Source organism: Bos javanicus, chromosome 4, assembly GCF_032452875.1.
Source record: "Bos javanicus breed banteng chromosome 4, ARS-OSU_banteng_1.0, whole genome shotgun sequence".
Lineage (NCBI taxonomy): Eukaryota > Metazoa > Chordata > Mammalia > Artiodactyla > Bovidae > Bos > Bos javanicus.
Window position 1 is genome coordinate 43,543,801 of NC_083871.1, and position 14,483 is coordinate 43,558,283.

At 39.1% G+C, this 14,483-nt stretch overlaps 1 protein-coding gene across 14 annotated transcripts in view; it reads left to right on the forward strand.

The window, feature by feature from the left end:
• Nucleotides 1-14,483, forward strand: part of MAGI2 (membrane associated guanylate kinase, WW and PDZ domain containing 2) — a 1,471,158-nt gene that overhangs the window by 1,196,903 nt on the left and 259,772 nt on the right. For all 14 annotated transcript variants that reach the window (XM_061413833.1, XM_061413837.1, XM_061413836.1 and 11 more), the window contains one exon: nucleotides 10,965-11,603. In XM_061413833.1, the coding sequence (XP_061269817.1) occupies nucleotides 10,965-11,603 (639 nt within the window). The remainder of the gene's footprint in view (nucleotides 1-10,964; nucleotides 11,604-14,483) is intronic.

Here is a 14,483-nt window from a genome sequence, read left to right on the forward strand (position 1 = left end):
TTTCAGACTGAAAAAATATAGCTTAGAGATCATCCAGTTCAGTCCTCTCTGTTTATGCCATAGTCCCTGACTCATGGTAGCTATTGAGTATAATAAATACTTGCTGCATAAATTAATAATGAGGGATAAGACCCAGAGGTTGATACCACAAATTATTGGCATACCTGACATAAGAATGTAAACTTTCTGACTCCTAAATCAGTGCTCTTTCCATTATGACATACTTGGTGCTTTAAAGTTAAAAGAGAGAGAGGGAGATTTAAAACACCTTATTTTATTGCTATAGATCAATTCACCTCATTTTCATTCACAATGTCAATTATAAGGTAGCACATAAGAATTAACAAATTCAGACTCTTCTGATGAAGGCTTTTGTCCTGTCTCTTATACCTTCCATAACTTAAGTATTTGCACTTCCGCACAATTCAGTGGTGTCTGCAATAATGCTGTCTACAAAGACAGATGTTTAAATAGACAATGGTTAGTTCTGGAACATCTAAGATGGAATCTCCTCCAATTCATGGCTGTTTTTATAACTAGTACCCTAAAGAGACCTTTTGGGAATTCTAGAAACCATTTTAAATTACTCTGAAATAATGATGCTTCCATGAGAATGGAAATTGAGGAAATGGTGATCTTTAGCAAAATAAATTAGATTTAGGTATAAGGAGAAACTATGGGGCAATGAGAGGCATAGAACTCTGTAACAGATTCATCTGGAAAACTGAGAAAGGCAAGCGATCATTTATTTGGTGGATACTTATCATCAGACCTTTTCACTTTGTGACATAGTTGAGAATGTCAAGACCCTAAAGTGTGGGTGTTCTAAGTCCCACCTACCACCACCACAGCTGCAGCCTCTCGGGCCTTCTGACCCTTCTGCCCTAACTACACTGTACCTACATTCTAGAAGGAAATGAGGAATCTCAGGATGCTTGCATGAGGCACTGGTCCTCCTTGCTGTGAAACCATATTCAGCTACAAAGATGAACTTTATCTGTCCTCTCAGATTCCTCCAAGCAAACTTCCAAATAATTTGATAAAATCCAGCAGTTTCTTTTTAAAGATTTGAACTATTCTTTCCCCCTTCTTAAGATATTCTTAATTTCCAATCTTTATCAGTCATTTGCTTAAAAAATTTAATATGTATATTTATATATGTGGTATCATGGTAATTTACAGAACACTTTCACAGACATCTCTTTGCTATAAGGTAGGTAGAACAGCTATTGTTCTCCCATTTTGTAGATGAGGAAACTGATGAATTACTTCTTCAAAAAGCAACCCAAAGACCTGGCTTCAACTCTTGTTCGTCTATCTGACATACCACCATACATCACTTAAGGGAATACATTTTATTAAGAATAGTTATTTTCAATTTAATTAAAGTGGTGAGTAGCAGACTCCCAAAAATACATGTCAAAATTTATTATCCTTGTGGGAGTTATAGAACAAAGGGAAAATGAATATTCAATATTACAATAAAATTACCTAGTATAATACAATTATATATTATTATTATAAAAGCAGAAACCAAAATAAGCTTCAGAAAGGAGAAAAATTAGTCAAATTGTATTAGCTGGAAAGAAAACCAAGAAACAGTAATTTTTCAATGTACATACATGTAATTGGTGGGATGGGAGTAGTCAGTGAGAATTATTTTTCTTTTAACAAAAATCTATATGATTTGGCTTCCCTGATAGCTCAGGTGGTCAAGAATCCACCTGCAATGCGGGAGACCCCGGTTCAATTACTGGGTCGGGAAGATCCCCTGGAGAAGGGAAAGGCTACCCACTCCAGTATTCTGGCCTGGAGAATTCCACGGACTGTATAGTCCATGGGGTCACAAAGAATCGGACACAACTGAGCTACTTTCACTTACTTTTTTCATATGACTTGGCAAAAACAAGTTAGAAACGCTTAAAGGCAATGAATGAATGAAATCCATTCCAGTTTTTTTCTACGTCTGTCTATCCTTTATTCTTATTGAATACCTAAAGAGTTCTCAGTATAATAATGATACTCTGTATATTTTATGGAAAAAAACTTGGAACAGGTAGAAAACTCTCACAAAGGAATAAAATCTGAGAAGAGTTTGTAGTCACAGGAGCAATCTTTGTAGGAATAATGAAGGATTTCTTTGAAAAAGTCAGCAAAGAAATGAATTATCTGGATGAAATTATACCGAGAAAAGACATACACTTAAGGGTAGAAGAATAGCAGGATTCAGCTAAAAGACAAATTACCAAATTATGAATTGTGAACAGTAACGATCCCAGCTTCCCCAGAAAGGTAATTCATTGGGGGGTGAATACAAAAATAAAACGGAAAGACTAGTGGTAAAGAGTGTTAAGCAGTGGGTCTGAAGATTGAGTAATTTGCAGTTAATAGAAGAGACTGTAGGATGAGAATGGAGTGTGAAGTGAATAATTCTAGTCTGGTCCAAGGTGGTGGTTAAGAGAGATAGACACCAGGTGGTAAGTGAGAGCAGCTGAAAAGGAAGATTCTTTAGCCACAGTGACTCAAAGACTGTGGGAGCAGGGAAAAGAGGTATAAAAATATCTCCATTTTAAGCAGTGCTTTACACACAGTGCTCTATTTTATCCAAAATAATGAAGTACCCAAGAGATTGCCAATACTGTATTTTTATTTCCATGACTAAGAAAGAAACCAATTATCTTAGAACATTTTCTCATAGAGGCCAGCGGTTTAAACTTCCCGCTTCATCAGCCTCATTCACCTTCACTTTCACTTTGAAATCCCATAACTGGGAATCAGGACATTAGGAGACCAGCCCTGTTGGGGACACCAAGCTCATTAGTCACACCAAATTCGACCGACAGACCCAAAGGCAATAACCCTGAAACCGTCTGGCCTCAATAGGGCCTGAAGCGAATGGCCACATGGAAAACAGTTAACCTCACAGGCGATATGGCGATAAAAATGTGTGCTTGGCTCTCAAAAGAAATACATCATCATATTTTTTATGGAGAACTTTCCTTTGGTAAAATTAAAAGTATTTTCACAAGCATGATCTCATTCTCACAGTAGTCCTGTGAAAGAGGAAATGAAGGAGATATTTTAATTCTCATTTTATAAAAGAATAAATTGAGAGATGGAGCAAACAAGTGACTCTTTTGCAATTCTCCCGTTTGAGTAGGCCAACAGGGTTAGATCTGGAGCCAGTTTTCCTAATGATGTCCATGTCTGCGCTCGTAAGCCCAGTATGTCTCAGGACTTAGCATGGCACCATCAGAAGGCACATACCAGGTGGCTCATATTTTTATTTCACAATATGTAAATGACATTCATACAGCATGATCTATAAATATTACCCAATCAGTTCTATTTGAGTAAGCAAAGGTTTGCTTACATCTCCATCAACAACAGCTTTGGCATGACACCATATCTAGGCATCCATTTACTTTTTTAAACGAGCAGTTAAGTAGTGTCAGGTTATTAGATGTGATAACTGACCACTGATCTTTTATATTTAGAAATCTTCTGGGTAGCTCCATAAAGATATTGTTGCAGGGTTTTGCTTGATGACTTGAAAAATTGCTCTGAGTGGAAAATATCCATAAATTTTAGAAGGCAGTCTCACTAAAAACCACAAGTAGTTCTCATTCTATTTCTAAATAGCAAGATCACATTAAAACTCAAAAATAGATAACATTAATCACTATAATTCAAGTAACTGCTTTTAGACCTGGCAGGGAACCGTGAGAGCTTAGAATATTATCCTTAGTTCTTTTTTTTCCTGTGACTTTCTGGCATAGTAGAGGGAAGAAGAAAGCAACGTGGAGGCTGGGGAGTTTAACTGTGATTAGAGTTACGGAGAGCCTTAGAGAACAGCATTTGTTACTCTCCTGCCTTTGCCTTGCCCACTTAGAAATTCATATCCACCTTAATTATGACTGTAGTGGGAATATCTTGGTGGGACTGTCCTGATTTTATAAACAGATATAACCAAGGACAGATAATCATTCCTGAAACAGCAATTATCCTTTGCATAACAATTTACAGCTTACAAACACTTTCACCTGTATGATCTCATTTCTTATTTCCCGTAGCACACTAAGTTGCTATGATTATTGTTCCTCATTACTTCTGCAGAATCTGAGTCACAGAAGATTTAAGTTGGTTTTGAAAGTCACATAGCTAGTAAGTGATGAAGTGAAGAAGCAGTCCAAAGACTTTGGTTCTCTATTCTGTGTCATGTCTGGTTATACCATGTAGCCTCCCAAACCTACAAAAGATGTTGGGTCAAGAATGGTGGCGGGCAGAAAATGGTCAATGTATTTGAAAACAGATGACTAACCTAATAGGAAAAATGGGGAAAGGAGAGGTACTAAAGAGAAAACCCAAATAGCCAATAAACATATGAAAAGACGCTCACTCTCACAAGCAATTTGGGAAATGCAAATTAAAACCATGATCACACCCATTAGATTATCGAAAATTAAAAATCTGAGAATGGCAAGCATTGTATCAGATGGGGAGCAATGAAAATTCTGATACACTACTGAGGGGAGTGTAAACCAGCTTGATCTATTTTGTCAGCCATTTCCCGTTGCTGACAAAGTTGAAGATGCATGTGGCCTATGCCCTCAATTCTACGCCAGGTAAATACCTGACAAAAACTCTCCCAATTGTGCACAAAGGCCATGAAAAGAGGTTCATAGCAGAGTTTTCTTTAATAACCAAAAATTCTCAAGGATCCAAGTGTCTATTACCATAAGAATGGATAGACATTAATAAATAATGATGTAGTCACCCAATAGATATTATATTAAAATGAGAATTGAGCTAGAGGTAAATATATCAAAAGAGATATCAAAAATACATTTTGAGGAATATAATGTAGTATTAATATGTATAGCATTTTAAAAAGGTTTAAAATATGGAAAAACATACTTGGGTGAATATTTAGTTCAGTTCAGTTCAGTTGCTCAGTCATGTCCAACTCTTTGCAACCCCGTGGATTGCAGAATAGCACGCCAGGCCTCCCTGTCTATCACCAACTCCCGGAGTTCACCTAAACTCATGTCCACTGAGTCGATGATGCCATTCAGCCACACATCCTCTGCCATCCCCTTCTCCTCCCGCCTTCAATCTTTCCCAACATCAGGGTCTTTTCCAGTGAGTAAGTTCTTTGCATCAGGTGGCCAAAGTATTGTAGTTGCAGCTTCAACATCCGTCCTTCCAATGAACATTCAGGACTGATCTCCTTTAGGATGGACTGGTTGGATCTCCTTGCAGTTCAAGGGACTCTCAAGAGTCTTCTTCAACACCACAGTTCAAAAGCATCAGTTCTTTGGCACTCAGCTTTCCTTATAGTCCAACTCTCACATCCATACATGACCACTGGAAAAACCATAGCTTTGACTAAATGCACCTTTGTTGACAAAGTAATCTCTCTGGCTTTTTAATATGCTGTCTAGGTTGATCATAACTTACCTTCCAAGGAGTAAGTGTCTTTTAATTTCATGGCTGCAATCATCATCTGCAGTGATTTTGGAGCCAAAAAAATTAAGTCTGACACTGTTTCCCCATCTATTTGCCATGAAGGGATGGAACCAGAGGCCATGATCTTAGTTTTCTAAATGTTGAGTTTTAAGCCAACTTTTCACTCTCCTCTTTCACTTTCATCAAGAGGCTCTTTAGTTCTTCCTCACTTTCTGCCATAAGGGTGGTTTCATCTGCATATAAGAGGTTATTGATATTTCTCCTAGCAATCTTCATTCCAGCCTGTGCTTCCTCCAGCCCAGCGTTTCTCATGATGTACTCTGCATATAAGTTAAATAAGCAGGGTGACTATATACAGCCTTGATGTACTCCTTTTCCTATTTGGAACCAATCTGTTGTTCCATGTCCAGTTCTAACTATTGCTTCCTGACCTGCATACAGGTTTCTCAAGAGGCAGGTCAGGTGGCTTGGTATTTCTCTTTCAGAATTTTCCACAGTTTGTGGTGATCCACACAGTCAAAGGCTTTGGCATAGTCAATAAAGCAGAAATAGATGCTTTTCTGGAACTCTTGCTTTTTCCATGATCCAGCAGATGTTGGCAATTTGATCTCTGGTTCCTCTGCCTTTTCTAAAACCAGCTTGAACATCTGGAAGTTCACGGTTCATGTATTGCTGAAGCCTGGCTTGGAGAATTTTGAGCATTACTTTACTAGCATGTGAGATGAGTGCAATTGTGCGGTAGTTTGAGCGTTCTTTGGCATTGCCTTTCTTTGGGGTTGGAATGAAAACTGACCTTTTCCAGTCCTGTGGACACTGCTGAGTTTTCCAAATCTGCTGGCATATTGAGTGCAGCACTTTCTTCATAGCATCATCTTTCAGTATTTGAAATACCTCAACTGGAATTCCATCACCTCCACTAGCTTTGTTCGTAATGATGCTTTCTAAGGCCCACTTAACTTCACATTCTAGGATGTCTGGCTCTAGGTGAGTGATCACACCGTCATGATCATCTTGGTCGTGAAGATCTTTTTTGTATAGTTCTTCTGTGTATTCTTGCCACCTCTTCTTCTGCTTCTGTTAGGTCCATACCATTTCTGTCCTTTATTGAGCCCATCTTTGCACTGACCATTGAGGAAGGCTTTCTTATCTCTCCTTGCTATTCTTTGGAACTCTGCATTCAAATGGGTGTATCTTTCCTTTTCTCCTTTGTTTTTCACTTCTCTTCTTTTCACAGCTATTTATAAGGCCTCAGACAGCCATTTTGCTTTTTTTGCATTTCTTTTTGTTGAGGATGGCCTTGATCCCTGTCTCTTGTACAATGTCATGAACCTCCATCCATAGTTCATCAGGCACTCTGATCAGGCAGTGCCTGATCTAGTCCCTTAAATCTAGTCCCTTAAATCCATTTCCCACTTTCAATGTATAATCATAAGGGATTTGATTTAGGTCATACCTGAATGGTCTAGTGGTTTTCCCTACTTTCTTCAATTTCAGTCTGAATTTAGCAATAGTGAGTTCATGATCTGAGCAACAGTCAACTCCCAGTCTTGTTTTTACTGACTGTATAGAGCTTCTCGATCATTGGCTGCAAAGAATATGATCAGTCTGATTTCGGTGTTGACCATCTGGTGAAGTCCATGTGTAAAGTCTTCTCTTGTGTTGTTGGAAGAGAGTGTTTGCTGTGATCAGTGTGTTGTCTTGGCAAAACTCTATTAGACTTTACCCAGCTTTATTCCGTATTCCAAAGTGAAATTTGCCTGTTACTCCAGGTGTTTCTTGACTTCCTACATTTGCATTCCAGACCCCTATAATGAAAAGGGCATCCTTTTTGGGTGTTAGTTTAGAAGGTTCTGTAGGTCTTCATAGAACCGTTCGACTTCAGCTTCTTCAGCATTACTGGTCAGAGCATAGACTTGGATTACCATGATATTGAATGGTTTGCCTTGGAAATAAACAGAGATCATTCTGTCATTTTTGAGATTGCATCCAATACTGCATTTTGGACTCTTTTGTTGACTTTGATGGCTACTCCATTTCTTCTAAGGGATTCCTGCCCACAGTAGTAGATATGATGGTCATCTGAGTTAAGTTCACCCATTCCAGTCCATTTTAGTTCACTGATTCCTAAAATGTCGGCATTCACTCTTACCATCTCCTGTTTGACCACTTCCAATTTACCTTGATTCATGGACCTAACATTCCAGGTTCCTATGCAGTATTGCTCTTTACAGCATTGGACCTTGCTTCCATCAACAGTCATATCCACAGCTGGGTGTTGTTTTTGCTTTGGCTTCATCTCTTCATTCTGTCTGGAGTTATTTCTCCACTGATCTCCAGTAGCATGTTGGGCACCTACCGACCTGCGGAGTTGATCTTTTTCCCTTTTCATACTGTTCATGGCGTTCTCAAGGCAAGAATCCTGACGTGGTTTGCCATTCCCTTCTCCAGTGAACATACTTTGTCAGAACTCTCCACCATGACCCATCTGTTTTGGGTGGCCCTACACAGCATGGCTTATAGTTTCTTTGACTTAGACCAGGCTGTGGTCCATGTGATTAGATTGGTTAGTTTTCTGTGGTTGCGGTTTCAGTCTGTCTGCTCTCTGATGCCCTCTCTCGGTGCCTAATATCTTACTGAGGTTTCTCTGACCTTGGACATGGGGTATCTCCTCATGCCCCTGCTCCTGACCTTGGACATGGTATATCTCCTCATGGTCCCCTACTCTAGAGATTAAACATTATGTAGGGATATTGTTTATGAGTACCTAGATATATCATAAAAATATAAAGACATGTGAATAACAAACCTCAAATGCAGGACAGTGGTTACCTTTGTAAAGGACAGTAAGGAAAGACAAGTGGAAAAAGGTGCTACTGAGGAGGTCTTCAACTAATATGAGCAATGTTCTAATCATTTAGCTGGATGATAGTGCACAAGTATTTATATTCTTTCAACTTTCAGTGTGTAAATATATATAACAACTTTAAAAATAGAAGAGACAGGGAAGATGAAAAAAAAAATCTGGTTTAAATACCTCTCTGGGACTCTAGGATGACCCTAACCAGTTTAAAATGATGCCAAACCATCCTCAATGGCTCCAGTCTGTTGAGAAGTCGTAGTAGCAGAGAGTGAATGTCCATCTCAATTCAGTCCTAAGTCATGGCCCAGTGTCCCAGTCATCACATCAGCACCCTCTCTGATAGATGTAGCTGAAGAGTGAAGTTCTATCTGACCAGTCATATGGTCTGTGACATTTTCCAAAATCAGACCTAAACTGGATCACTGAAAATACTATTTTGTTTTGTTTGGTTGGTTTTCCTTTTCTGTCTCTGTATCTTTTAACACTTTCAAGCAGTTCTCTAGCATTTGGTAATTGTTAACTGAGTGTATATAGTTAAGGGCATTTTACTGACTGTTCTATTCATAGAATTACTTATTTTTAAAATGTGTTTTGGGCTTCCCTGGTGGTTCAAATGATAAAGAATTTGCCTACAATGAAGGAATCCCAGGTTCGATCCCTGGGTTAGAAAGATCCTCTGGAAAAGGAAATGGCAACCCACTCCCGTGTTCTTGCCTGGAGATTCCCCATGGATAGAGGAGCCTGGCAGGATACAGTATATGGGGTCACAAAGAGTCTGACGTGACTGAGCAACTGACACACACACAATGTATTTAGTGGAGAAATCATTTTATATCAGACAACTGAGAGAAGCCAAAGAGTATTTAACTCTGAAAGTTCACCTCTGTTTTTTTTTTTATTTTTGATATTTGCAGTTTTGATGGGCAATGATGTCTCAGAATGAAATTCCTAGCCATTTATACTACCCATTTCAGAATTATCCTGATAAACTGGTACCTGTTGAATTATTCACTTGACAATCTGTGAAAATATGTCTTTTCATATCTCACATACTCTTCAGCATCATCAGACATAGTCTCAGTTTGCAAGTTCATTTCTCAAATGTTATGCTTTTTAAGGATAAAAATACCAATCCATGGTAGAACAGTGCTCTAAAAATAAAATTATTATTTATATATGATTGAATTGTTTTTAACACTGTTTAAATTCAGGACAATTTTAATATCATAAAGTTAAGTTCTGACCAGTGGTCTTCAGTAACTCCATGATTAAATTCATTGGGGGAAATTCCTTGGCTGTCACATGATTAAGACTCCATATTTTCACTGCTGAGGGCCTGGGTTCAATACCTGGTCAGGGAACTAAGATGCCACAAGCTACATGGCACAGGCAAATAAAATATTAAAAATTCATTGGAAAAAAAATTCATTGGAATGAAAAGACAAATGCCTTTTTTAGAAAGATCTACAGAAATATCAAGTTGTCTGAGATCAGAGGTTGAATCTATGGCAGCTTCCTATTTGAGAATAGAGTCTGAAATCCTCTTCATCTTATTTTGAAAGAGAAAGTGAAAGTTGCTTAGTAGTGTCCTACTCTTTGCTACCGCATGATCTATACAGCCCATAGAATTGTCCAGGCCACAATACTGAAGTGGGTAGCTGTTCCCTTCTCCAGGGGATCATCCCAAACCAGGGACTGAACACAGGTCTCCCGCATTGCAGGAGGATTCTTTACCATCTGAGCCACCAGGAAAGGCCAAGAGTACTGGAGTAGGTAGCTGTTCCCTTCTCCAGCAGATCTTCCCAACCCAGGAATCGAACCAAGGTCTCCTGAATTGCAGGCAGATTCTTTACCAGCTGAGCTACCAGGGAAACCTCATCTTATTTTAGCAACAATAATATTAATAATGGTCCACACTTATCACACTCACTGTGTGTCAGGCATTGCACCAAGCCCTTTTTCTGCATCATCTCACTTCATCCTCACAACTTTACAACCGTGGCTCAAAGCAGGTAAGTCACCTGCCCAGCAGCACAGATCTGCTAAGTAGTAGAGCCAGGATATGGAGCCAGATCCCTGAACCCAAAATCTATATTCTAGACATCTACCTGTGTTCACATGGAACCTTTGCAATTGCAGTTTACTATAGAAGAATAAAATAAATGGGAAAAAAAAAGACCATTGACTCAGTAAAATGATGCTCAAAAGCCCAAATACTAGGCTTTGATTATCATCTGAAACTTGTTTCCACCACTTCTCAGTAACTTGAAAATTCTGTTAACTGAATTGCACTGAAAATGAAGATGAAAAAGAAACAAAGAATGTGTCCTTCTTCAAGGTACACATTCTTCTAAATGTTTCTGTAGCTTTATTCCTGTATATGAAGTTGTTTCTGAACTTCAGGAATAACCAACTAGCATTTTTTTCAGCATTTGATCACTATATTTGTTGGCAGACCTGTTGTAACCTTGAGTCACTTACAGGGAATTTAGATACTATTCTAATTGATTTTCTCACTGCTTACTGAGAAACAGAGCACCTCTTTCACTAGTCTCACAAATAATTCCATTTCTCTATGTCAATGTTAATTGAACTTACCTCATGTTGTCAATCTCTTTCTTTTTTTCCCTTGCAGGTGATGTCATTGTCTATATTAATGAAGTTTGTGTCCTTGGACACACTCATGCAGATGTAGTCAAACTTTTCCAGTCTGTTCCTATTGGTCAGAGTGTCAACTTGGTGTTGTGTCGTGGCTACCCTTTGCCCTTTGATCCTGAAGATCCTGCTAACAGCATGGTGCCACCCCTTGCAATAATGGAGAGGCCACCTCCAGTGATGGTCAACGGAAGACATAACTATGAAACATATTTGGAATACATTTCTCGGACCTCACAGTCAGTTCCGGATATAACAGATCGGCCGCCTCATACTTTGCACTCAATGCCAGCTGATGGTCAGCTAGATGGCACGTATCCACCACCTGTCCATGACGACAATGTATCTATGGCTTCATCTGGGGCCACCCAAGCTGAACTTATGACCTTAACCATTGTGAAAGGTGCCCAGGGTTTTGGCTTCACCATTGCAGACAGTCCTACAGGACAGCGGGTGAAACAAATACTTGACATTCAGGGATGCCCTGGCCTGTGTGAAGGCGACCTCATTATTGAGATCAACCAGCAGAATGTACAGAACCTGAGCCATACGGAAGTAGTGGATATACTTAAGGACTGTCCCATTGGAAGCGAGACTTCTTTGATTATTCATCGAGGAGGTAAGATAAAGGCTGGCTTAGCAATGAGTATACAGGTGAAATTGTAGAACCTTTATAATAATATTGAGAAAATGGAAGTTTCTTTGGGGTTGAATGAAACTGTACTTTTTAATTTTAAGTTTTATTGAATATAGTTGATTTATAATGTATTGATTTCTGCTGTAAAGCAGTGATTCAGTTTTATATATATATATTCCTTTTCACGTTCCTTTCCATTATGCTTTATCACAGGATATTGAATATAGTTCCATGTGCTACACAGTAGGACCTCGTTATTTATCCTCTCTGTATATAATAGTTTGCATCTGCTAATCCCAAATCCCCAGTCCTTTCCTTCCCCACCCCTCTCCTTTGGCAACCACAAGCCTATGAAATCATACTTTAAAAGTTGAAGGTAAGACTAATAGAGAAAAATATAAGTCCAGGAAGCTATGCTTTTGAATTTTGAGAACATTTTTCCTATTTTATATTAAACACAATAAAAATAGTGCTTTCAGTCTTACAAATATCCACTGCTATGGAGAATTCCCTAGCAGTCCACTGGTTAGAACTCCAAGCTTTCACTACCAAGGGTACAGATTCAGTCCCTGGTCCAGGAACTGAGATCCCGCAAGCTGTAAGGTGAGGCCTATGTATCGGCCTATGTATTGTGTGTGTGTGTGTGTGTATGTAAATATATATATATATTGCTGTGAACTGAGAGGATAAAGATTGAGTTCCCAAGTGTGAATAGGTTATATTCCAAAACTTTATTAACATATCAGTTGTGGAGTTTCAGACTAGTTTCCATTGACTAAAGTAAGAAACTTGATTTTCCTGAAGGAAACAAGGCTCTGACTTGTCCATAGGCATGCCTGCTAGCAGGTAGAAGCTGGTTGAACTCCTTCCAAGCTCAAGTACAGTGTTGATAATCCCCAAAAGGACCAATGGGAATAGTGTCCGACTAGAAAAATCTTTTCAGAGTGGTGAGTAGGGTTGCTCAGGACACTTCTCCCATTACTTACAGGAGCACTTCATCAATAATTACCTGTAGCACCTTTTGTGACCTGGGAAGAAAGTTATGGAGCAGGGCTGGGGCTGAAGTTCTGGGCTGGGTGTCCCAGGTGAAGTGTGGAACTGGAAGCAGCAAGAACTGTGGTAGGAGCTCCAAGCCCTGGAGGTTTCTTACCTTCCCCCTGCTCTGTGAGGAAGGGAATGGGGCTAAGCGGAGGCCACCTCCTTCATTTCTCTGCTACTCTGCTCTTGATTGTCAGTGAAACTAGGAAGAAAAAAGAGGGGAGGGTCAGAGATAGGGTACTTGAAAACAAAGTATAAATGAAGGGGTTCCGGCAAGTCCTAGTTTTCTACTTACCAATTTGAGGACTTAGGACACTCAGTCCATGAGTCTGAGATGTCTCATCTGTTATATTCTGATGATAACTGTTCTTAGTGAAATGGCCCGCAATAGGTGCTCATTAAATGTCTGTTGTCTGTAGATTACCACCAGAGCTACAGCAGGAATGGGTCAGAAGGGGCAGTACTGTGAGGAACTCTTGCGTGAAGAGCACACATGTGGCAAACATATGTGACTGTCTATTCAAAGCATTAAAAACAGCAGGAAAGCCCTGACAGTTTGAAATGCAAATGAAAGCAGTCAAAGCTGAAAGAAGCACCTTTTATGATGTTTTTTGCCCTTTCTGCAGGTGTTTCCACTTACAGAAGTATTTATGTTATTGATTTTTGTGTGAAAATGGGTATGAGGTACTAGGCACAGTATTTCACAAATAGGCATAGAACACAAAGTACTATGTTCCTGTCTTAAAAAAAGAAATTAATATGATAGCAGAAGTCTTAAATCTGACCTTAAAGCATTATTACAAAATTGCACTTGAAACTTGATAATTCAATATTGACAGTGTATTTTGATTTTCTACTGCTTAAGATTAAAACAAATACCCTTAATTAAAAAGCCATAATTTCATAATGTCCAATCAAAATTAAATCTTTGAGACAGATTCTTGATATTAAATGGTATAGCTGAAAATCACTGCAGTATCCTCTGATGACTCATAGAAACAAGTCTGGACAAATTTTTGTGTGTAATATCTTTATAGAAGGCATGATATAGTAGAAAAAATTATTCTGAAATCATTTTTCATACATATATATATATATATGCCCATATATATAATAAATATTTAGGCTTCCCAGCTGGCACTAGTGGTAAAGAAACTGCCTGCCAATGCAGGAAACATAAGCAAAGTGGCTTCAACCCTTGTGTTGGGAAGATCCCCTGGCGGAGGGCAAGGCAACCCCCTAAGTATTCTTGCCTGGAGAATCCCCATGGTCAGAGGAGCCTGGTGGACTACAGTCTATGGGGTTGCAAAGAGTTGGACACAACTTAAGCAGCTTAGCATGCACGCATGATATATACTCATATTAGTGCTATTTATACCTTTACTGAAAACATGTCTGTGTGCCAGCTGTCAGCAGATCACTCTATTCTTATTTGTTCTTTTCCTCTACTCTCCAGCATCTCCATTTAATCCTCATGTATTCAAAGTTTATTTTGTTTTTTTTTTTCTTTTTTTTTAAATTGAGACATAGTTGATTTACATTATTGTTTTAGTTTCAGATGTACAGTGTGTGGGGAGGGGTGTGGAGGATGGTGTGCAGTCAGTCAGTCGTGTCTGACTCTTTGCAACCCTTTGGACTGTAGCCCACCAGGCTCCTCTGTCCACGGGATTCTCCAGGCAAGAATACTGGAGCAGGTTGCCATGCCCTCCTCCAGGGGATCTTCCCAACCTGGGGAGACTGAACCTGTGTCTCGTGTGTCTCCTGTATTGCAGGTGGATTCTTTACTCACTGAGCAGTACAGTATAGTGATTGAGTATTTTTGCA